At 47.5% G+C, this 23146-nt stretch overlaps 2 protein-coding genes across 4 annotated transcripts; both read left to right on the forward strand.

Moving 5' to 3' along the window:
* Positions 1 to 2243: 2243 nt before the first annotated feature.
* afg1la (AFG1 like ATPase a) lies at positions 2244 to 12168 on the forward strand. Of its 3 annotated transcripts, none has more exons than XM_060051550.1 (13): positions 2244 to 2373; positions 3108 to 3313; positions 3625 to 3676; positions 3843 to 3944; positions 5020 to 5150; positions 6164 to 6263; positions 6984 to 7042; positions 7470 to 7552; positions 7792 to 7862; positions 9368 to 9468; positions 9957 to 10097; positions 11195 to 11305; positions 11786 to 12168. In XM_060051550.1, the coding sequence occupies exons 1-13, from the start codon at positions 2259 to 2261 to the stop codon at positions 11912 to 11914; spliced, it is 1401 nt and encodes a 466-aa protein (XP_059907533.1). In that variant the 5' UTR covers positions 2244 to 2258; the 3' UTR covers positions 11915 to 12168. The 3 variants fall into 3 exon arrangements, with proteins under 3 accessions (XP_059907533.1, XP_059907535.1, XP_059907534.1); XM_060051552.1 differs by lacking the exon at positions 2244 to 2373 and adding an exon at positions 3391 to 3542 and having other exon boundaries at positions 3173 to 3313; XM_060051551.1 differs by lacking the exons at positions 2244 to 2373; positions 3108 to 3313 and adding an exon at positions 3320 to 3542.
* A 1063-nt stretch (positions 12169 to 13231) lies between these two features.
* Positions 13232 to 21894, forward strand: foxo3a (forkhead box O3A). The gene is made up of 2 exons (XM_060051498.1): positions 13232 to 15293; positions 19730 to 21894. Exons 1-2 carry the CDS (start codon positions 14721 to 14723, stop codon positions 21158 to 21160), a joined length of 2004 nt encoding a protein of 667 aa, XP_059907481.1. The 5' UTR covers positions 13232 to 14720; the 3' UTR covers positions 21161 to 21894.
* Positions 21895 to 23146: the final 1252 nt, after the last annotated feature.

A 23146-nucleotide genomic window follows, 5' to 3' on the forward strand; every position in this document is an offset into this window, starting at 1 on the left:
CACACTCAAACACAGATATGCATACATACAGATACATTCGCAGACACACACAACCACACGCATAGTCTATCAATCAAACGTATTTATATTGCTCATTTTGTGCATAACTGCAATATAAAATGCCTAACAGGGGACACAACAGCAGAGAAAGATACAATAAAACACACACAAACATAAAACCCACAAAACCGTAACCATAATTCATCATTTTTGGGGTTTTGGAGTTTCTCCCTTAAGTTTTAGCAAGTAAAACCGCTGTGGTTGAGGTGACGAGGAGCAAAGTGTGATACATAGACGTGGCCATATGGGCTATCCTTACGTTACACTACAACATCACAGACCGCTAGACGAAATAGCAGCAATGCTCCGTCCCTCAAGCTACACAAAGGCAGCCATGCATGCTCCATCGGGCTGTCACGGGACTAATATTTACCACCGGCGCTGCCTTTACCTGCCGCCTTCTATAGGAACGGGTTCAGACCCGGAAAAACGAGGGGACCCAGAAGAGACCAGCACACCAAAACCCAGCCCCCGCTAGCCCTTGACGGGAAGACACAGAGGCTGTTTACTCCACGGATGTTAGCGGCTCTGATCTGTTCTGCAGCCTGACACACTGTCTGCAGACATCTCATTAGACTAATGCATTGAGTAGTGGAGGAGGGGGAGGAGGGGGAGGGGGAGGAGGAGGGGGGCTGGGTTCACCATGGCTACACGGCTATGAATTAACATTACGATGACAGCTATCGCCACTGGTCGTAAAAAAGACAACACGCCAACAAGGAACGGGACACGTGACGTGTGCACGCTGCGACGGCCGGTTCAGCAGCTGACCGCCGACGACGTGAATTAAAATGATTTTACGTAGCAATGAAGCATATCCAACGTTATTGCACGATAACCGCAACCCCCCCCCCTCCTGCATACACACACAAGAAACGGTAACAGATTATGTAAACAAACCGCTTTTTTTATACTTACCATCAAAATGTAAGAAGGCTGGACTCGACTATGGTGTGGCTGCCGGTGGATCTGAATCTACCGTCTCTTCTTTAACCGCGCGGATCTCAAAGCAAGACGGATCCCCGGTGTGCGCCTGTCTGAGCGAGCGTGTGTGTGTATGTGCATATGTGCGCGCGACGGAGGGACGGGGGGGACGGGGGACGGGGGGCTTGAGAGAGAAAGGAAGAAAGAGAGAGATGGTGGGTGAGTGAGTGAGGGAGAGAGCAAGAGAGAGAGAAATGGATGGCGGGTGAGTGAGTGAGAGAGAGAGAGAGAGAGAGAGAGAGAGAGAGAGAGAGAGAGAGAGAGAGAGAGAAGAGAGAGAGAGAGAGAGAGGAGGGGGGGGGGGGGGGAGAGAGAGAGAGAGAGAGAGAGAGAGAGAGAGAGAGAGAGAGTGAGAGAGAGAGAGAGAAGAGAGAGAAGAGAGAGGATGGATGAACGGCTGTTGTCATGGTAACAAGCCTGTACAGCCCGTGCCATCCTGTCGGATATCTGTCAATTTTTTATCTTCAGCTGAAGCATCACCGAACATGGAAGATATAATTAGGCAGCCCCGCGCGCGCCCTCTCATTAGGAAGGGGAATCTCACCGGGAACACTGCGGGACCCTGAATATGAAACGTTATGAATATGAAACGTTCAAAAGCACCATTTACATCGCCGTGGCGCGCGTGCATGTTCGCAGGATAAGTGTTTCCACATTGGAGCATGCGCGTGCACGCTGTATTAAGTCCTAATCGGTTCAGTACTATACTATATTCTATAGGCCGTGATCTTTACTAACACAATTGTTTAATTCGATATTTCGGTTGCAGTTTACATTGACGTCTAACAATAACGTTTGATGTTAATAAAGTACCAATTTCATAAACCATAAAATATCAAGTGGATATTATGTGGACCCTTGAACTAAATGATCGTTGGTCATATTTGAGGGTATTGCTGTTGTGATTAATTTGTATCTATTACTTTCGTATAAAATAGGCCAAGACATGATAAACGACTCTTTTTGGTATGATCAATTAATACAGTGACTGACTGAATAATAATTACGATCATGGTTATCGTATACAACTTCATATAAAGAATATCATTGTTATGAATATCATCATATTCACAACGTTAAACCGTTATGTTTAATGTTATGTTGAAACACTGACCCCTAACGGCGCTTGTAGGTAATGCCAACGCTGCCTCCGTGCTGCTGTTTGCATGCTTTAGTTAATAAAGTTTTTCGATGCATTTTTTTTGCAAAGCAAGATGGCGACCTGCATCCCTCTGTCTTTAAAAATGTCACTTTTCAAACCGGTTCTGTTTAAAAACCATTGTTTATCCAGAACCCTAGTCAATCCTTTGAGTGACCTGGCAAAACGAGGTAAGAATTGTATGACGGACGTGTCATTGTTAGATGACAAGTGTAAGTTGTAGTTTATTTGTATTCAGTTCTGTGAATGACAGCCCTACCCTGCACTTGCCTTCCTGTTCTGTAACCGCTGAAGCAAATGTTTACATCCATGAACTTTTGTAGCTCAACATTGACCTTAAAAAGTTGCCGTATCTGCTCTGCTTGTTCGCTCGTTACTTTAAATTATATTGAACGATGCCATACTCATTTGCATCTCATCTTCTGCCATTGGATATTGGTTAATTGATAGACCTAATTGATTTGGACATAAGATTATAAAAATCTCGTCTTTTTTAAGGGGTGATTGATTCAACCTAGTTAAACACGGTTATAGGTTTCGAGGTAGTATAAATATATAACTTATTTTGCATTCGACTTCCCTGTTCTGAATGGGATCACTGTGTGACAGCCCCATTGTTTACCTTTTGCCTCGTTTATGGCCTGTCAGCTGGCTTGGTGGACACTGAATTGACTTTTTTTTCTGTCGAAATGTTGTATGCTGCTTATGTGGGCTTCCTGACAGCTGTAGTGTGCTTATCAGGATTGTAATTGAACTTTGATTATGCAGACACACTGTCACTTGGCTCTCACAGTTATTTGGCTGTAGTAGGCTACTGTGTGCGTGCATGCGTGCGTGCTTGCCCGTGTGCGTTTGACACAGCGCTGACGCAACCATTAACCTTTACCTGCGGTTAATCTTTTAGGATACACAGCGAGTCCACCGCAGGCGGTCGAGGACAAGCAGGCGGTCGCGGCTGGCCCCTCGGGGCCGATGGAGCACTACCACAGTCTGACCAGAGAGGGCGCCCTTCGGGAGGACCCGCACCAGAGAGCCGTGGTGGAGAAGCTGGACCAAATGCACAAAACCCTGCGAGGCTACAGCAACGCCCCCCAGTCGTTCTTCTCCAAGGTTCGTACCGACCGGCGGCTGGTGTTCACTTGTCAATGAAATCATTTTTTAAATATCAATTTTTTCCTGCAAAACAGGACAAAAGATTATTTACAAGGGAACTGATCCAACAGGAACAAGAAATAGAGTGTAAAATAACAATAGACAAGTGCTAGCGGTAGAGAAAGATTAGAGTTTAGTCAAACAAAGACGACCAACTGCTTGATGAGAAGCATGCTCCGCTAAAAAGGTGCGTTTTATGCTTTTCTTTGAACGTTTTTCCATTGAGGTGTTGTCTGTCGCCTCACTTTAGTTTCATGTCGCTTTTGCAGTTTTTCACAAAGCCCAAACCGCCGAAAGGTTACTACATCTTTGGAGACGTTGGTAGGTAGAAGCAGTCAATTTTCAAAGTATTTAAATCATTTAGTGAAAGTGTTGGGTCTCTTTTAAAATGTGTGTGTGTGTGTGTGTGTGTGTGTGTGTGTGTGTGTGTGTGTGTGTGTGTGTGTGTGTGTGTGTGTGTGTGTGTGTGTGTGTGTGGGGCGCGTAGGCACGGGTAAGACCATGGTCATGGACATGTTTTACTCCCACGTTGAGACGGAGAAAAAGAAGAGGGTCCACTTCCACGGCTTCATGCTGGACGTTCACAAACGTGAGTCACTTTGTGCAGCACCAGAGTCATATGAATGTGTTTAAGCTTGTATATGGTGTTGTAATAATAATATACTTTATTTGTTCGAAATTTGTTTTGCATCAATTTAGATGCTCCATTGTTACTTATCACAAACATGCAGTGATGCATGTGATGTGATGGCATCACTGCATGTTTGTGATAAGTATCAATTGTTGACAGGGGGGGGGGAGTTAGTATAGGCAAAACCGATTGTAATTTTTTATTTTGAGGCGGCAGGGGATGTTGTCGCAGCTAAATTTAACTAATAAAGTAACTTGTAATTTAACTTAGTTACTTTTAAAATCAAGTAATCAGTAAAGTAACTAAGGTACTATTTTAAGGAGTAACTAGTAATCAGTAATCAGATTACTTTTTCAAGGTAACTGTGGCAACACTGCAAACATGTAACATTAATTGTCCAAAGTGTACATTGAAGGGCATTACATCGCACAACACAAACAGAAAACAGAGAAACACAAACACAAAGAAGACATAAACATGCAACGTAAAAGTCCCTTCACCTTCTCCTTGACCTAGAGATTGATTCAGTGTTGAGCATGTGGATTGATTGATGCACAAAAGATGCACAAAAGTGTCAGTACTCTGTATTAGCTTGTTGTTTGGCATATTAAGGGTCATGTCTTTATGTTCTTGTATGATATTTGTGTGTGACCTTTGTCCTGTCCTTTATGTGTTTTCAAACTTTTTGACGCCAGCCTTGGCCAGGACTTCCTGGGAGAAGAGTTACTGTAACTCAATGGGACTTTTCCTGGTTAAATAAAGGCTAAATAAAAAGAAAATCTTCTTTTCATGTAGCTATATGATATTAATAATGACATGAATGACGATCAGTGAAATTGGTTTATTAGTTGATATTGCTATAAGTTGAAATAAGTTGAACCACGATAAACAGTTTATGATCACAATATATTATCTAGTGGTTTTATTCCGCGGTATCACATTCTGTTTCTCTCTCAGAACAAATGCAATTTCTATCTAAAGATGCCAGTATTTGTTTTAATGACGTGTAACATGTCTTTGCGTGCCCTCGTAGGAATCCACCGGTTGAAGCAGAGCATGCCGAAGAGGAAGGCAGGGAGAATGGCCAAATCCTACGACCCCATCGCACCCGTGGCCGCCGAGATCAGTGAGGAGGCGTGCCTTCTGTGCTTCGATGAGTTCCAGGTATTCTACATTGACATTTACATTGAAGGCATTTAGCAGACGCTTTTATTCAAAGAGACTTACAAATCCATAAGTACATTTGTAAGAAGAAGACGAAACAATATATCAAGTGCAATGCACTAACAATCGCTTGGTTTAACAATTCCTTGTATGCAGCAAAGATAGTTTGCTGTATACAAGGAATTGTATACAACTAATACTTTAGTGCCAGGATGTATAACATATCATTAGTGCCTACATTCAGTGCCAGGACAGGACATACAACATACCAAATACCAAAAGCAACATTCTGAAGGGCAAATGTAAATAGCCTGCATTTATACAGCGCTTTTCTAACCAGTGGTCTCTCAGCGCTTTAAAATATTGCTCAACATTCACCCATCCATTCACACATTCCCACACGACGGCAGAGTCCACCACGCAAGGCGACAGCCAGCTCGTCGGGAGCAGTTAGGGTGAGGTGTCTTGCTCAGGGACACCTCGACACTTGGCTAGGAGGAGCCGGGAGGAAACTAGCAATCTTCCGGTTACCAGCCAACCCGCTCCACCTCCTGAGCCACATGCCACCCCAAAATAATAGTAGTGTAGTGGTATGATCACAAATCACATCCTAACAGATCAATACACATCCCCCGGCCTTGTGTAAATGATTGCTCCATTATTCTGTGATGCTTCAAAAGCAATCGATAAATATCTGGCATTGGGTGAAGCTTTTTAACCAAAGAGCCTTGGCCAACACTGAGAGTGCATATTCAGGCCGTGGATGGCCCCAGTGGGAATCGAACTTGGATCTCCTCAATGGAAAGCTCACTGTAAGAGCCGATAAGGGTGTTTTGATGTGTCATATTAATCCGTTGGTCCTTTACAGGCCGGAGCACTAGTTGGCTGTACGATTCCCTCCATTCACCCCATTAATTGGGAGGTTGCACAGGTGCATAATTTTGCATTGTGAGGTGATATGGTTCACAATGTCGTCCCCCCCCCCCCCCCCCCGCCCCATCCCCATCACCCAGGTCACCGACATCGCTGACGCCATGATCCTGAAGCAGCTCTTTGAGAACCTCTTCCGGAACGGTGTCGTCGTCGTAGCGACCTCGAACCGGCCCCCTGAAGGTATGTGAGTGTGAGTGTGTGTGTGTGTGTGTGTGTGTGTCTCTGTCTCTGTCTCTGTCTCTGTCTCTGTCTCTGTCTCTGTGTTGACCCGAAAAGGTAAAAAACAAGTATTGAACAACAACAAGCAATTTGGTAGAAATGCAGGAAAACGCTAAACATTCTCTCTCTACCGTAAACATCCAATGACCTTATTGATTGAATCCCACTGCTGGGACGCCCTGGGAGACTGTGAAGGAATGGAGCCATTTAGCAGCAGTACACAGGTTCATGGAAACAGGCCAATTAGGATGGATAATGAGGATTTCACTAGATTATATAATCTAAAGAAGTCATTTGGGGGCTGTATAATAATAATAATAATAATAATAATAATAATAATAATAATGTATAATTGTACATTTCACAAGAACAGTTCAATGAAAATCAAAGCTTGATTTGTCTGAGGAATAGAATGTAGAAGAAAAGTTCCTCTAAAATGAAAAATGTCAGACAGAATTGGACTGCACCGGCATGTATTTAAAGGTTTGCTTTTTTCCCAACTTGTTGTATGCAATCATGAGAACATTCATTATAGTCATGGGTAGCCACCAGGGGCAGTCCAACCCCTAACCCAGGCAGAGTTAATGCCATGCTCTCTTATCTTAAAACCATGTGCGATGGTGTCATGTACTCACCTGGGATTCAGCACAGAAAAGCTGAAGTGTGGTCTCTTCTCTTTAGACCTGTACAAGAATGGCCTGCAGAGAGTCAACTTTGTGCCTTTCATTGCTGTGCTGCAGGTAAGAGGAAGAATGCTGATATATTAAACAATGTACAATATATGTACAATAATATACAAGCTGGCATATGAATATTGCTAAATGCTTCTTATGTTATTTTATATACTGCTAACCTCATCTTCATTTCACCATTTGTAATAATTATCTATTTTTTGTCCGGACATTATAGGATGTTTTATGACAATTTTACTTTTTATATTATTATTCTAAAACATTTATCGGAGCCGTAGATTCATGTCACCAAATATTGGCTCGTTGGATTAATCAATCCATTTTTGTATCAACGAATATAGACTTTAATCTTACAATATAGATTCATGTGAGGCAAATTGAATTCCTTATTTGATGTAAGCCTGATGCTGTTTGATAACGGCCATCATTTCTTTGTGTTCTTTTGAAAGCATCCCCTGTGCTCCCTCTCATGCAGCAATACTGCCAAACCCTGCGCCTGGATTCAGGAATAGATTACCGAAGGAGGAACAGACCCTCAGCCGGAAAACTCTACTTCCTGTAAGAGACGCCCGCGACGTGGACCAAACGCAACACTATGAGTAGCTCCACGTTAATTAACCCGGGAGGACTTGATGTTTGATTCCTTAGACTTTGGTTATAAATTGTTATTATCTTATTATTATTATCATAATAAGGGTTTCCTTATCTTCAAGTAAGGGGTCCTTGAGTATTGCGTGCATCCAAATAGAATGTATTGTTTGAATAGTATTAATTATCTTTTCTTTTATTGGTGACAGCTCTAGCGACCCTGACGTGGAGGCTGCCCTTGACAAGATGTTTGACGAGCTGGCTTTCAAACAGAACGACAGTAAGACCTGAAGATCTCTTAAAGTAGACCCTATACCTGGGAGTCCTCTATACTGAGGCCACCTCTGTTGGGGACATCTCTGTTCTGCTGTTTGCATCCGAGAATTAATGAGTGCAATGGTAAAAGATGGTTTTTGGTAGTGTAGCTGCTATGACATGCCTTCAGTCAGCTCAATCCTTAAGCACTGATGGGTTTTGTGGTTTATCTCATTGAACGGATGTAATGATAGCTGGCAATGGTTTTGTGGTTTACCTAAATAATCATTGGTTGCATGTTAATTAGAGCTGTCAAGCGATTCAAATATTTAATCGTGATTAATCGCATTAATGTCATAGTTAACTCACGATTAATTGCGATTAATCGCAAATTCTTTTTCTATGCTAAATATCCCTTAATTTTTTTGTCCCATAATTCTTCTCATTTTAATTCTCTTATCAACATGGTGAAGTGCATCGGCTTGCCTTGTGCAAATGATTTTTTATTGATAACAACATTGGCATATACTGATCAAAACAGGACGATACAAAAAAAGAGCCTATAGTTATAATTAAACGACTGCTTTGAACAAATGTCATTTGAACATAGCAGTCAGGCTACTGCTTCTTTGTTTTGAGCCAAAGAAAAAAGAAAAAGATTTTTTTTATTTTTTATTTTTTAATAAAATAATTGCGTTAATCGCGCAATAATTTTTTTCACGCCGTTAAAATTGGTTTGCGTTAACGCCGTTAATAACGCGTTTAACTGACAGCTCTAATGTTAATGCAAACGGGCTGGCTTAGCTGAGGAGGTAGAGTGGGTTGAATTGTAACCAGAAGGTTGCTAGTTCGATCCCCTCTGCCTACACTCAGCTCAGTCTGAGAACCTCTGCCTAACTGCTCCTGATGAGCTGGCTGTTCCAAGGTGTTTACTCGGTTTACTCCGTTACTGTTGACTCCACTGTTACACTCCACCGTCGGTTTGTGAATGTGTGTATGAAGTGTATATATGATGTGTGTATGTGTGTATGCCGCTTGTAAATGTAAAGGGAAAAATTGTTCACACCCACTCATCAATCCAGCTCCAGATGGGTTTGCTATTTCAGTTAAGGATGGGCTGTTTTCGTGGAATGGCTGACTCATAGCCAAGCAGAACCATCATGCACGGGTAGGTTCTTATATAAGAGAGAACGTCCTCGTACGCATGAAATAATAACGTCCTGCGACGTGAACTCTGTTTCCGTTTAAAAATTTGAGGGATTTGCGTAGGGGCCATCTTGGTTCTATATGTTTGCTGGCGGTTTGGCAGCTAGCGTGGCAGCTAGCAGTTGTAACCAAGATGGCCGATAGCGTTTGGAACCAAGATGGCCCCTATGCGATGCGGCCCGATGGCCTGATTTGGAAGAAAAACGTTGGCGGCCCAACTTTGGAGGAGAACAGCAGTTGTGGTCGACCCCTTTTAGGCGGCGTTGTGTTCGTGTAGCAGTGTGGCGGACCCCTTTAAGGCGGCGTTGTGATCATGTTTTCCAGTCACTCGGCCGCGGGTGCTCAGCGTTCAGGGGAGGAAGGTGGGTCTGGCCAAGGCCTGCGGGACCATCGCCGACTGCACATTCCAGGAGCTGTGTGACAGAGTAGGTCTACTCCGAGCCGCCCTGTGTCACATTACCGCTGTCATTCAATCCAACTTTATTTTTTGTCCGCTTTTAGTTCAAAACAGGAACGCAAAATGCGGACAAAGGTAATGACGACAATAATATGAAATTAGTTTAAAGGAGGCCATCTGAATCAGAGTTGCATTTGAGGTCATTTCAACAATGCGTATTGCACACTTGATTTTGATGAAAGCTGTAACTGTAAATGGGATTTGAAATGGCAATTTTTAAATATAATTCAACCAAATCTGAAAAATTTGTAGGGCAACTCTGTTTGTATCTAGTAGTTTGCAATATTGTTTCCTTTTAAATCAACCTCTAAAATGTTACCCATTTAAATAATGTTGATGGTAATTGTGTTACTTTTTTGGTAATTGTGTTACCTGGTTGGGCACTGCGAGGTATAAATAAAGTATAAATGTAATTGAGTTTCGAAACAAAAGAGCACCTTTTGTGTCTGATCCCAGCCGCTGGGCGCCAGCGACTACCTGGAGCTGTCCCGGCTGTTCGACACCGTCTTCATCCGGGACATCCCCCTCCTCGACCTCAACAAGAAGACCCAAGCCCGCCGCCTCATCACCTTGGTGGACACCCTCTACGACCACAAGGTACCAGGGTCTGGTGATGAGGCTGTTGGGGTCCCGGCCCACCTCTGGCACGGCTGTGGGGCTGAGGCTTTTGGGGTCCCCCCCCCCCCCCCCACCCCCCAAAATGTTCCAAAAACATTTGTAACATTTGCGCTGTGGCACGCACACGGTTTGCATGTGTTACTTCGAAGACAAACAAAATCTAAAATACAAGAAAAACAGAAAAACCTAGGTTGACCTACATTCAACCAGTGGGGTAACCTCACATGGGCCCTGCCTCTCTGAGGAGGTACCTCCAGGTACCCCCTCCATGCCAGGGCGCCCTGAATGTATGTCTATTGCCAGCTCCTCCACCGGGGAAAATACTATTTGAGGGCCAGATCCAGTCTGCCGACTGTCGGCCTTTTTACGATTGGCTTAAAAAAAAAAAAAAGGGCTTATTTGAACGCAGGAGTGACAATTATGGTATGACAATTTAAATGCTGGTCTGACAAAATATACCAATACGATGGTGGGAAAAGCTTACCAGTTTGTATGATGTTATAATGCTTTATTTTTACTTGATCCGCTGAGCGCTTGGGAGCCATCGGAGTACATATTTTTTTAGAAGAAAAGGGTTATGTGGTAGGAACGTTAAGAATGCTAAACTGGGATATTAGATTCATGGCTCAAATATTAAGGATCATGCTTTTGACATGTAACTAACGAATTTACGCGGTCAGCGATCCGCTGCCAGGCTTTGGTTCTCCGGGTTGCAGAGGCTTTAGCGTTCCCTTTTCTTGTGATAATGTCCTTCTCCTCGTCATAGCTCTCCAGGAGAACCTGGAGTTCCATTTCATTGAAATAAGCGGCCCGTTTCGCCATTTCGATCAGGGTTTCCATGATCCACACATCACGTCTTTATAGGTTTGGCGTGGACGCGCACAACCCTGTGTTAACCAACCCCCCGTGTTGATTGAACTAATGCATAACCCGTGCGGTGGAACCGACAGCTCTGGTTTAGTCGGCACAGGCTCAACCAACCTAGAGTTCAGCGTTAACTCTGTGTTTGTTCAACCTCCGTTCGTGGAACACCCCACTGGTGTTGTGGTCCAACAGGCTGTTGTTGTTGTGATCAGGTGCGGGTGGTGATCCTCGCCGACCACGCTCTAGAAGACATCTTCGTCAGCGGCGACGACCACGACCTCCACGAGAGCCACGTTCTCATGGACGACCTGGGCCTCAAACGGGTACGTCCAGCGGCTCGCCCTCCTCTCCCCTCTCCCCCTCCTCTCCCCTCTCCCCCTCCTCCCCCTCGAGCACGGCCCCTGTGTCGTGCTGCTAACCATGCCAGGTTGTAGCCTTACATGGGGGGGGGGGGGCGGCGGCAAACCCTCTACCTCTACCCCTCCACCTGCTCCTGTGAGACGTGTGTTCACGGGACCAAAGCCCTAGTGAACACGCGTCCTACTCTAGTGCGTGTGAAGATAAGAACATAGAGAAAAAACATGAAAGGAGGTGTGAAGTGTCTGAAGTGGTTTGAGAAGCTTTACGTAAATGCCCCTTTGAAAAAAAAGAAAAAGAAGATCAACCTATTTATTAAATTGAATTAAAAGTAAGAGGATTCAACACGTTAGGATTTTCAGTCAACTTAAAATGAGAGGATATGTATTTTAGGGTAGGATTATTTTGATGAGACGGTGATCCCCCCCCCCCCCCCCCCCCAACAGGACTCGGCCAGTGACCTCACCATCTTCAGCGGGGCGGAGGAGGTGTTTGCCTTCCAGCGCACTCTGTCCCGGCTGACGGAGATGCAGACGGAGCAGTACTGGGTGGAGGCCGACCGCAGCGCCAAATAAGCCCCACGACGGACCCCTGGCGGTGGGGAGAGAGGGGCTCCCACCAGCCTGTAGCGCCGGCGGCTACGCCTCAAGCTAGTCCCTGCTGGGCCTTCCAGAACCCACTCCATGGGCCTCCACTCAGAGCCCAGTGCTGGCCCTCGCACACCTCAGCCAATTATTTATTACTGACATTCTTGATTTTATCTCTACATTGCACTTTACAGTATGAGCATATATATAAACATCTGCCTGTGGGTGGGTGTGCATACATATTTTATCATTTTATTTCTGATGGACCTTTGGGCTGCCTGGGAGATTTTAACTGTAATTTGTGTGTGTGTGTGTGTGTGTGTGTGTGTGTGTGTGTGTGTGTGTGTGTGTGTGTGTGTGTGTGTGTGTGTGTGTGTGTGTGTGTGTGTGTGTGTGTGTGTGTGTGTGTGTGTGTTTCTCTGTCTCTGTGTTGACCCGAAAAGGTTAAAAACAATGTATTGAACAACAACAAGCAATTTGGTAGAAATGCAGGAAAACGCTAAACATTCTCTCTCTACCGTAAACATCCAATGACCTTATTGATTGAATCCCACTGCTTGGACGCCCTGGGAGACTGTGAAGGAATGGAGCCATTTAGCAGCAGTACACAGGTTCATGGAAACAGGCCAATTAGGATGGATAATGAGGATTTAACTAGATTATATAATCTAAAAAAGTAATTTGTGGGCTGTATAGTAATAATAATAATGTATAATTGTACATTTCACAAGTACGGTTCAATGCCTGCAAATTTCTATAAAAAAAAAAAGTTAATATTAAGTGAACGGGCGTATTCAATCATGAGCTTACCAAACGTACTGCCATTTACAATATAAAATATTCTTTATTAAACTCTGATGGGAATAAGCCTTTAAGTTTAGCCTATTATGCTTTCAGTTCATCCAGTGGTAATGTTGGTCGAATGTATCAGGACTTATGTTATTTATCCTCTAGTATTTAACCTGATGCCGTTGTGGATGATTAGGATGTGTATGTAAAGTAACAGGCCTTAACCTGATGACGTTCAGAGTTATGAAGGCCTGATTAGGATGTGTGTGTTAAGTGTTGTGAAGGCCTGATTAGGACATGTATGTAAAGTAAAGGGCTGATCGCAACTCAATGACATCGAAGACGCTTTGACGCAGTCGTCAACCTCTTTGGTTCTGAGTCGGGTTTTAGTTAGCGGGCCTTGCTGCTGCGTCGCCTCGACGGAAGGTCACAATTTTTGGGAGGCGCCCTTGCGGTGGACACAAGGAGGGTCCGCAAGGACGTAAGGGGTCCGTAACCCACTTGCGTTGCGTGAACGCGGGACCATAATCAGCCGCGGCTTAACAGGTCTTCAACCTGATGGTGTTAAATAGGATGTGATTAGGCCTGATTAGGATGTTTGTGTTAAAACAACAGGACTCGTGCGTCCTTATCAACTCTCACCACGGCTGACGTGTCAAAGCTCCTCTGACCTTGTTAGAAACATTGTGTTTCAGGACAAGCCAATCTTCCCCTTTGTCGTTCTCTAATCGTGTTCCATGCGAGGGGGCTCACACACCATGGACCACACAGACTCTGATCGCATTGGCCTGTGTCGTTGACGTCACACCGTTGTAAAATTGTGATTAAAGTGCCATCTTTAGAGGTCGTTGGCTCTTTTGGTCCACAGTATGTTCCTGCAATAGAGGAGGCTGAGTTTCAGGACCGCATTTCATCATTTGAATACTAGGCTACTTTATTTTTGTCTGTGTACTTTGCTTTAAAAGTACTTTTAAGGTTTATTCTGTCCAAATACGATTGAAACCGCCGCCCCCTCTATCGCTGGAACATCACTGCTCCCGTCGGTGCTGTCTCACAAGATGGTGTCCTTCGTGACGTCACTTCGCATTCCCTATGAACGAGTAGATTCCAAGGTAACGCACGGAGGAGGCAAGCGGGAGGACACGGCCAGGCACATACTGTCGCTTTAATTTCTTTGCAAGGCAAGGGGCAGGTCGTTCCTCTCTCCCCCCCACCCCCTCTGTGCTCGGAGAAGGACGCGTTTTGCGCCACCACCACCACCACCGATTCGACTGAATGAACGGGTTGTAAACATGTCCGTTCGCCATTGTGGACTTATTCAGTATGCAAACGATTCGCGGAGAGCGTCGTTAATTTTCAACCTTCCTCCGGGGTTCTTCTTGGGCCGCGTCGGAGCGTTGTAGCGGTTCAACGGTAGCCTGTGAGCCGGGCCTATTAGAAGCCACCTCCGCCTTGATGGTATCTGGGGAGGAGGAGGAGGAGAACAAGAGAGGCGAGGAGGAGAAGACACGGATGATATAGAACTTGGTGGTGGTGGTGGGGGGGAAAGGAAACGGTCAAGATGGCAGCTGTGGGTGCAGGAGGTGATGTGTCCATACTAATGAATTAATCTGAGGCATGCATGTCGTCGGATTGTAACGGAACGCGGCCGGGATTCTTCCGAGACGAGAGCGACGCGCTGGCTCTGGGAAACGCGAACATTCCCCCGAATCCAAATGGATTTTCACCAGGGTGTGGGCGATATACGCATGGAAGATGGTGATACTTGGTTGATTTGAAGGACGGATCCAGCGGACGCTCTGCAGCGGGTTCCGGACAGCCCATGAGAATACAAGACGCACGTGTTTTTGCCTTGCGAGAATATCTAAGGAGGGCCTAATTTGCATATCGTGCATAAGTAATCGCCGTTTTAAAACCCCGTAGAAATTGACGGGACGCGACTCCCGTGTCTTCGTGTCCCGTGATTTCATTGATCTTGTGCCAAAGCCGAGATATCGCAAATAACATGGCCGAGGCGTCGCAGGACGAACAAAACCTAAACGTTGAAATAGACCCAGACTTCGAGCCCCAGAAAAGGCCCCGGTCTTGCACTTGGCCCCTGCCGCGTCCGGAGTCGGGCGCGAGCAAACCGGGTACGAATGACACTGACGTCATCCCCGAAGAGGAGGACGACGAGAACGACGCGGAGAATGGCGCGGCGTATGGCGCAGCGTCCGAGAAGAACCGCGCCGAGCTCGGGCCAAGGCCGCCGCACGGAGCCTCCTCCCTGCCCGTGGATGTACGGAGGAGCACCCCGTCCAGCAGCAGGGAGGAAGGGGTGGAGGACGGGTCCCCTTCCTCCTCCTCCATCCACCCCTCCGCCGCGGCGGCTCACGGCGGCTCTGCCTCCCAGCAGCTGAGGAAGTCTTCCGCCCGGAGGAACGCCTGGGGGAACTACTCGTACGCGGACCTCATCACGCAGGCCATCGAGAGCTCCCCGGAGAACCGGCTGACCCTGTCCCAGATCTACGACTGGATGGTGAGGTCGGTGCCCTACTTCAAGGACAAAGGAGACAGCAACAGCTCCGCGGGCTGGAAGGTGAGCGGTGGTCGGTGGTGCGAGAAGGGGGTGACGTGCTGCTTGTGACACCAAAACAAGACCTACCCCACAACAAAACCCCGCATGGTTCATTAGCATATCAACTGCACTGTGTGCTGCACTGCACTGGGTGAGATGCAACGCACTAAAGTGGACACAGTTATGTCCATATCAGATAAGCACCTTGGGCTTTTGTCAAGTACATTCGACTGATATCAACGTGGTGTATAGGTTGTCTGAGGACAGCTAAACTGTGTGTGTGTGTGTGTGTGTGTGTGTGTGTGTGTGTGTGTGTGTGTGTGTGTGTGTGTGTGTGTGTGTGGCCTAGATATCCAAGTCGGGTGTTATATTGAATATAAACTACACTGGTCGATCGAAAGACTTGTATGATGCAATGATCGCGCACACACACACACACACACACACACACACACACACACACACACACACACACACACACACACACACACACACACACACACGGTGGTAGGGCTTTTGCTCCTGTGTCCGTTCAGTGGGAATTGCAACAGGATTAGTTTGGCCTGGGAAACCAATTCATCTGCTGTGGATTCAGTTCTGATCAAATCTCCGCGCTTTCCCGGATTTAAATCTGGGAAGTGAGGGGGAGAGAGGGGGACGTGTAATCCTGCACAACTGTAGATGTCATTTTGGCCTACATTATTGCGACGGTTACTGTGGTTGTTTTATTTGAATACATGAGGTTAAGAAAGTATTGCATGAATGATGTCTGTAACAGAAAGCAGGTACTTACGTATACAATCGAGTGTGTTTGTGTTTTGTATATCTGTTAGGTTTGCATGTGTGCCGTGTTTCCTTTATTCAGTAAAAACGCAGGGGTTCATGTTGTTCCTGAAACAGACAATATGCTGACATCGACAGGATTAGTTTGCAAGGTGCTGCCGGTGTCACGCGCCAATTAGCGCCGTCAGGTACGGCAGAGTGGCCGACGGGAGCGCGCACGTATGGGCGCGCCGTTGTTGTGATTTGCTTCATTTGGTTTAATCACGGTCATCACGGGACTCCCCGTAACAGAAATAAACGAATAAATCAACCCAGCCTCCCCCGGCCCCATTTAGTAGGAAGGGCATGTAACATACAATCACGTATAATGGCCCCCTGGGTGCTTGTTCCAGGCTGGAGGGGAAGTGGCGGTTGGATGGCGCGAGTGGATAAGGCGCTGCGAACCTCCGCACTCAAGCTACACGTCGTCAGTCACCTTGTGTTACACTTTACAGGGGCACTCTTTACTACAGTGTGACCCTGCACAGTTGTCAGCGGGGGTCCCCTCCGCCCCCCCTCGTATACCAGGGCAGTGAATATTTTGATTTAGATGATTTCTTGATTCCGTTCTAATATCAGGGACCTCTCATGTGCGCTCAGAGAGTCGGTGTAGCAATATTTTTGGCATGAAAGGCTATGAGAGTGTGTGAAATATTATGTCGTTTTGATATTTAAAAAAGCTGTATCAACTGATGCAATGAAAAAAGAAAAAGATCTTCGGTAGTTCAGAATCTCCATTCGAAGTGTTATCTGATTCCCGAGCAATGTTGGTGTGGTTCGGTTTAGGGTTGGCTACGGGTTAGGGTCAGCTTAGTTGGCTTCGGGTCTGACCGCGTTGCTGGATTCCTCTGGATGCGGTAGTCCAGATGGACAGTTGTTGTTTGTGGTCGTTAAAGCCGGCTATGTTTAGGTCTTCCTTTCCAGCCCGTCCCCCTCCTGGGAGAGAAGAGAAGGTCCAGGGAAGGGCTGCTCGGTCGTGTGTGCAGCTGGCGCGATGCCGCCAGGCCCGCAGGCCAGGAGCTGAGCTTAGCCTGGATCAAACACAGCTTGTGAGCCAGGTTGTAGCTCGGAGCTGGCAGCCTTCGCAGCCCTGATCCCCACCACCCCCCACAGGACCCTAAGGCCCAGAGCCAACGAGAGCACAGAGTTCACTTCATGTCGCTCGCAAGACACAAACAAGATGTGGAGCCACGTCCTTTTAACAGAGTAACAACGTCCCCAGAGGCTGAATGTAGCGCGGCTGCATTTTTTTGCGTTCGCTTCGTTTCAGACTCGGGCGAAACGAACCGGACGCGGAAAAAGTCATTAACATTGCTTTGCGTCCATCACGATCGGCTTTGGGCTTTGTTTGGACTAAGAAGCATGTGCAGTCTTTTAGCGTGGAGGGACTGAGGTACCAGCAGTCTCCGCATGGTCAGATGATACCAAGGTCCAATGGCATGATGGAGGCCATGACTATTGGGGGTGAGGGGGAAGAGAGCAACGGCCCCAAGGGGAAGGCTCCGGGTTGGGGACGCGTCCCGGCAACGGGGTGTACAATACGAGTGTGTAGTGGGCACCAAGGAATCACTAGCTGGTGGTTCTCGGGACCTTTTGGCCGTGGGGGCTCAGGGCATTCATGTCCTGGGCAGACCCAGGCTACCCTCAACCTCTGGCCCTCACTATGGAGGACTGAGGGTCAGTAGCTGGAGGTACGTGTGTGTTGCTCCAGCGGATTACAGACAGATTAGGGGTCTGTGTGTAGAGTGTGTGATGCAGATGCTCGCCAATGGCCGCTCGCCTGATGACTGAAATGACCACGAATGCAAAGACCGCAACGAAAACCAAATCTAGAAAGATATTATGACGGGAAACTGGACCGTTTGAATATTGTCCAAATCACCTGGTGACATCTCGCTAGATTTAACCAGTAGATTAATTAAATGCAAGTGATTCAAATGCAAGGGGTAATTTCAAGAAAGCCGTTTTTCTTGCCACAAGGGTATCCCATTAGAAGCAGAATATATGACCAGACTTTGTTAACCTGTGGCTGAGACTCTGGTACTCCAGTGTTACACAGGAAACCATCCCCCCCCCCCCCCAGTAGAGGGACGTCCAATCCCTGGGACCTTTGGGTCAGTCATGTGCTGGTCCGAGTGAAGAAAGTGCCTGCTCGCTGTCCTAATCCTATAATTAGCTTTGAGGACTCTGTGAGTGGAGCGGTCCATCGACGGCTGGTGTCCATGTGAGCAATGCTACACGCATTGGATTCTGGGACTGATTACAAGGCTTTGGGAGTGCTTGCATTCAAACCTGCCTCATAATTCATGCCGTCTCTTTTAAATTGAAAACACTCTGCCACGATCAGATTTAGCTTTTGTTTTCGGTTTAATTTTTTTTTAATTTGTAACATATTTCTGGCTGTATTTGTGGATCTTTTCTTCGTTTGATCGAAGGTCAACCTGAGCTCATCCATCAGCCCTCCGGACTAGGCTATTGCTGGGATTTAATTGAATGTAGCAAATCATTACAAGCATTAAATCATCTTTCTTAGTAAGTTCACTGTATTATTATCTAAATATTAACCAATGAAAAGGGTTATGAAATGATAACAGTAAATGATATCTTTGCATTCTCAGATAAATGCTATAGTTTCACCCCGTTTATCTTGCATTACTTCAGTGTTATCACTAAAATACTCGGTCCCTCATGATATTCTTTACCATGGGGTTTGACTTCATACGCCGATAATGATCTTGTCCTCAAACTCCCTGTAGTTGTGTCTCCTCTCCACCCGTATCAGCACTACCCCGGTCCTCTCCCTTAACTTTACTTAGGAAGATTGCAGATTTTCTCTGGTCTCTGCAGATTTTCTCTGGTCTCTCGGTTTTATACTCTCTCCATATCTCTCACACTCTTGACTTATGCTGCATTCCATTCACCTCGGAAGCCGGAGCTGAGAATGACGTCATTCCTGAGTTGACTGTGTTTCAGTACAGCAAGTCGGAAAACCTGGAGGCCATTTATTATTAGCAATACCAGGTCTAGCCAGGGTTAGCCATGTTGGCATACAAGTTGATAATGCCAGAGAGCCTAATACTTTTCTGCAGTAACCAGCTTTATACTCTCTCATAATCTATGCCTCTCTATCGTGTGTGTGTGTGTGTGTGTGTGTGTGTGTGTGTGTGTGTGTGTGTGTGTGTGTGTGTGTGTGTGTGTGTGTGTGTGTGTGTGTGTGTGTGTGTGTGTGTGTGTGTGTGTGTGTGTGTGTGTGTGTGTGTGTGTACCTGGAGCCTTTGGCACCGTTAGTGCGGTCTCCGTAGTGTGGATGAGGACCTAGTAGAGGGCACTGCAGTGCTCCTGGTTGTGTCGTTTTGAAGACCATTCAGCTAGCTATCTTTGTTGCGTAAGGGGAATGGGTTATCCCAGTGATCGTTAGTGCTTGGCACTTGGTTCGATGAACATCCTTACTGTACCGACGGCGATATATTGTTCGTTCTCTTTCTTCGGACAAATGTATTGTTGGAAGTCGCTTCGGATAAAAGCGTCTGCTTAACGTTACCAGCCCGTTCGTCTTGTCACAGCTAATCACACTCTCACCTGGTGGTATAACGTGTCCCCCTTTTAAAGCAAACGTCTTCTCCCCCTCTCCCCAGAACTCCATCCGCCACAACCTGTCGCTGCACAGCCGCTTCGTCAAGGTGCAGAACGAGGGCACGGGCAAGAGCTCCTGGTGGATGGTCAACCCCGAGGGCGGCAAGGGGGGCAAGGCGCCGCGCCGCCGCGCCGTCTCCATGGACAACAGCAAGTACATCAAGGGCGCCCGGGGGCGGGCCACCAAGAAGAAGGCGTCCCTGATGGCCGCGCAGGACGGCAGCTCGGAGAGCTCGTCCAGCCTGTCCAAGTGGACGGGCAGCCCCGCGTCGCGCAGCAGCGACGAGCTGGACGCCTGGACCGACTTCCGCTCGCGCACCAACTCCAACGCCAGCACGCTGAGTGGCCGCCTGTCGCCCATCCTCGCCAACCCGGAGCTGGACGAGGCTCAGGACGACGGCGGCGGTGGCGGCGGAGACTCGGCCCCCCTCTCCCCCATGCTGTACTCCAGCCCCAGCAGCATGTCCTCCTCCACGGGGCCCATGGCGCTCCCCGACCTGGCGGGCACCATGAACCTCAACGACGGGCTCTCGGACAACCTGATGGACGACCTCCTGGACAACATCAGCCTGACGGCCGCCCAGCAGGCGCCCCCCGGCGAGGGCGGCGACGACGACGATGACGTCGACGACGACGACGACAACGAGGAGGGCGAGGGCGAGGGCGAGGGCGGCGGGGACCGGGGAGACGGGACGCAGGCGGGCTCGGTGTTCCCCTTCGGCTGCCCCGGGGCCGGGCTGGGCAGCCCCTCGGCCAGCTTCGGCGCCCCCTCCCTGTTCAGCCCGCCGTCCATCGCCAGCCTGCGCCAGTCGCCCATGCAGACCATCCAGGAGAACAAGCAGACCACCTTCTCGTGCGGCCCGCTGTTCGGCGACGCGGCACTGCAGGACCTGCTGGGCCTGGAGGCCCACAGCCCCGCCAACGTCATGCTGACCCAGTCGGACCCGCTCATGTCCCAGGCCATGAGCGGCGCCCTGCAGAACTCCCGCCGCAACGCCCTGCTGCTGCGCAAGGACCCCCCGCTGAGCATCGTGGCCGGCCTCGCCCCCGGCGGCGGCGGCGTCTCCGTGGCGGGTTGGCAAGCGGGCTTGCCGACGCACGCCAACGGCCGGCCGGGGTCGAGCATGGCCGGGCCCGCCGACGCCAAAGCGCGGCTCCAGAGGTCCCCGGTGAAGTCCGGGTCTCTGCCGCTGGGCGCGGGCGGGCTCCTGCCGCCCCCCCCCCACCGCTTCCCCGCCGACTTGGACCTGGACGTGTTCAACGGCGACCTGGAGTGCGACATGGACGCCATCATCCGCAACGAGCTGATGGACGCCGACTGCCTGGACCTGAGCTTCGAGTCGCACCTCGCCACGGCCCAGAACACGGAGAGAAACGGCGGGGGTTTCTCGGGCTCCACGAAGACCTCCCCGCAGAGCTGGGTCCCCGGCTGAGGGGGTGTGGGTGGGTGGAGGGAGGGAGGAGGAGAGGTGCTGGGGGCAGTACATGTAGAATTGGGGACATGTGCCGTGTTCCGATATCCATACTTCCATGAGTACACTTAAACGAAGTACACAATCCGCACTCACTGAGTGGGCTAATTTTCAGATATCAGTGTTGTTCCAAATCGAATACTCCGTGGTGCAGTAACCGGAAATTACGATCACGACTGCCGCCGTGGCTCCTCCCCCGCAATAAACATCCCGCTTTTAACGGTGAACTCTTTACGCCTAGCTGCTATAAAAAGCTATAAAAACTACAAAATGACTCTAATAATGCAGGCTATGTGGAAAATGCGTCGACTTTCGCTCAGCCTGGCTCCGCCTTCTTCCGCTACGTAGCTAAGATGGCTGCCGTTGAGTACGAAATGTGTACGGCGATCCACACTTTGCGATTTGACCGTTTTGAGTGCACCATCCGGTTCCTTCCAGTACTTATTTTCGCCCGATCTGAATCGGAACGCACTACGTACTCAAATTTAGGCTAGTAAGTACGGATAGTATGGATATTGGAACACGGCAATGTTCTTGCGTTAAACTACCTAGAAGCTAAAATCGAAATGCGTGAAAGTGTACTCGTGCGATTTGTTTTCCGTTGTCTTTTTATTCTTTTTTTCTAACGTAAGGCATTGTACTCGGTACTGTATTAACTTTAGTGTCAAAAGACTCTGACGGCTGTCTTTGCGGTGGTCAACAGACTTGTGTTGGAGAGGACAAACCGTTTTCTGGACAAAAATGGAATTAAGGGAGGTTTTTGTCACCACTATAGATAATAAAAATAAAAAAAGTCTCAGGGAACGTCTCGTCACAAAGTGAGACAGGAAACTGCTCCCACCGGGGACGCACTCTGACCCGAACCAACGCCATGTTTTTGCCAAACCAGCTGCTGTCCTGGAACGGACGCAAGCCCGTTTACAGAACCACAGCGAACGGGACCTCTGGATCCCACAGAGTTTACTTGATTAGCGTATTTTCAACGTTTCTTTTAAGAGACTAAGCAGACTTAAATTGGAAACAAGTGTTAATTGAAATAAAACGCCAACCTTTCATTCTCGCCGTTGACGCATCCAGCCATGAAACAAGAACTGAAGAGATGTTATCGAAATGTGAAATGATCGATATTGTTTTGTACTTGATGATTAAGTTTCTAATATGAAGGTTTTATCCTGGGTTTTTAATGACACTACTGCAAATGCAGTTTTCCTCAGAAGAGTTTGATAACTCCCAAACATCGTCCCATCTCGCTATGAACATAAGGGTTTTAATGGTATGCTTAGGACCGTGGTCAGCTATCTCCTTAATAGCATTAGTTACTCTGGCCATTTTGTAGTGGATCATAAAAATGCTATCTTGGGAGGTTCTTCGGCAGCGAACCCCCCCCTTTTTATTGGGTGTCGAACAACTTGGTGCTATTAAAGGAGAGATAATGGGGAGCGGTCTCAGATAGCGTGCCGTTACCGGCCTCCCCTCGTTATCAGCGCAGTAGCATGAGTGAAAAAAGAAATGTTGTATATTAACGTATTTTAAATATTGCCAAAATGTTTCCAAAAGGTGAACAGATAAACGAGCGTTACACGGTGTGTAAATATTAGTACTCGTTGTCGACAAGCAAAAAATATATCCAATAAAGCCAGACAACAACCATTTTGTAGCAACAGATAAGACATTGAGTTTCACGTGTGTCCGTTTTCTCTATCAGGATTCAAATGAACCCCACCCAACGGCACATTGCAGGGACCATATTCCGATGTTTTGGTCTACATTAGAGGGAGAATATAGTGTTTAATCTATCGTGAGTCTGTGATTTCGTGCTCGGCCTATTTCCATATTATTTGTGTGTCCTTATTCAGCTCTATAGCGAAACTCACTAAAGCTCTGTGTAGCTTAAATCACTCTATTCCAGATTGCAGAGACTCACTTTATTGGAATTATGGCAATAAA

This window comes from Gadus macrocephalus, chromosome 5, assembly GCF_031168955.1.
Source record: "Gadus macrocephalus chromosome 5, ASM3116895v1".
Classification (NCBI taxonomy): domain Eukaryota; kingdom Metazoa; phylum Chordata; class Actinopteri; order Gadiformes; family Gadidae; genus Gadus; species Gadus macrocephalus.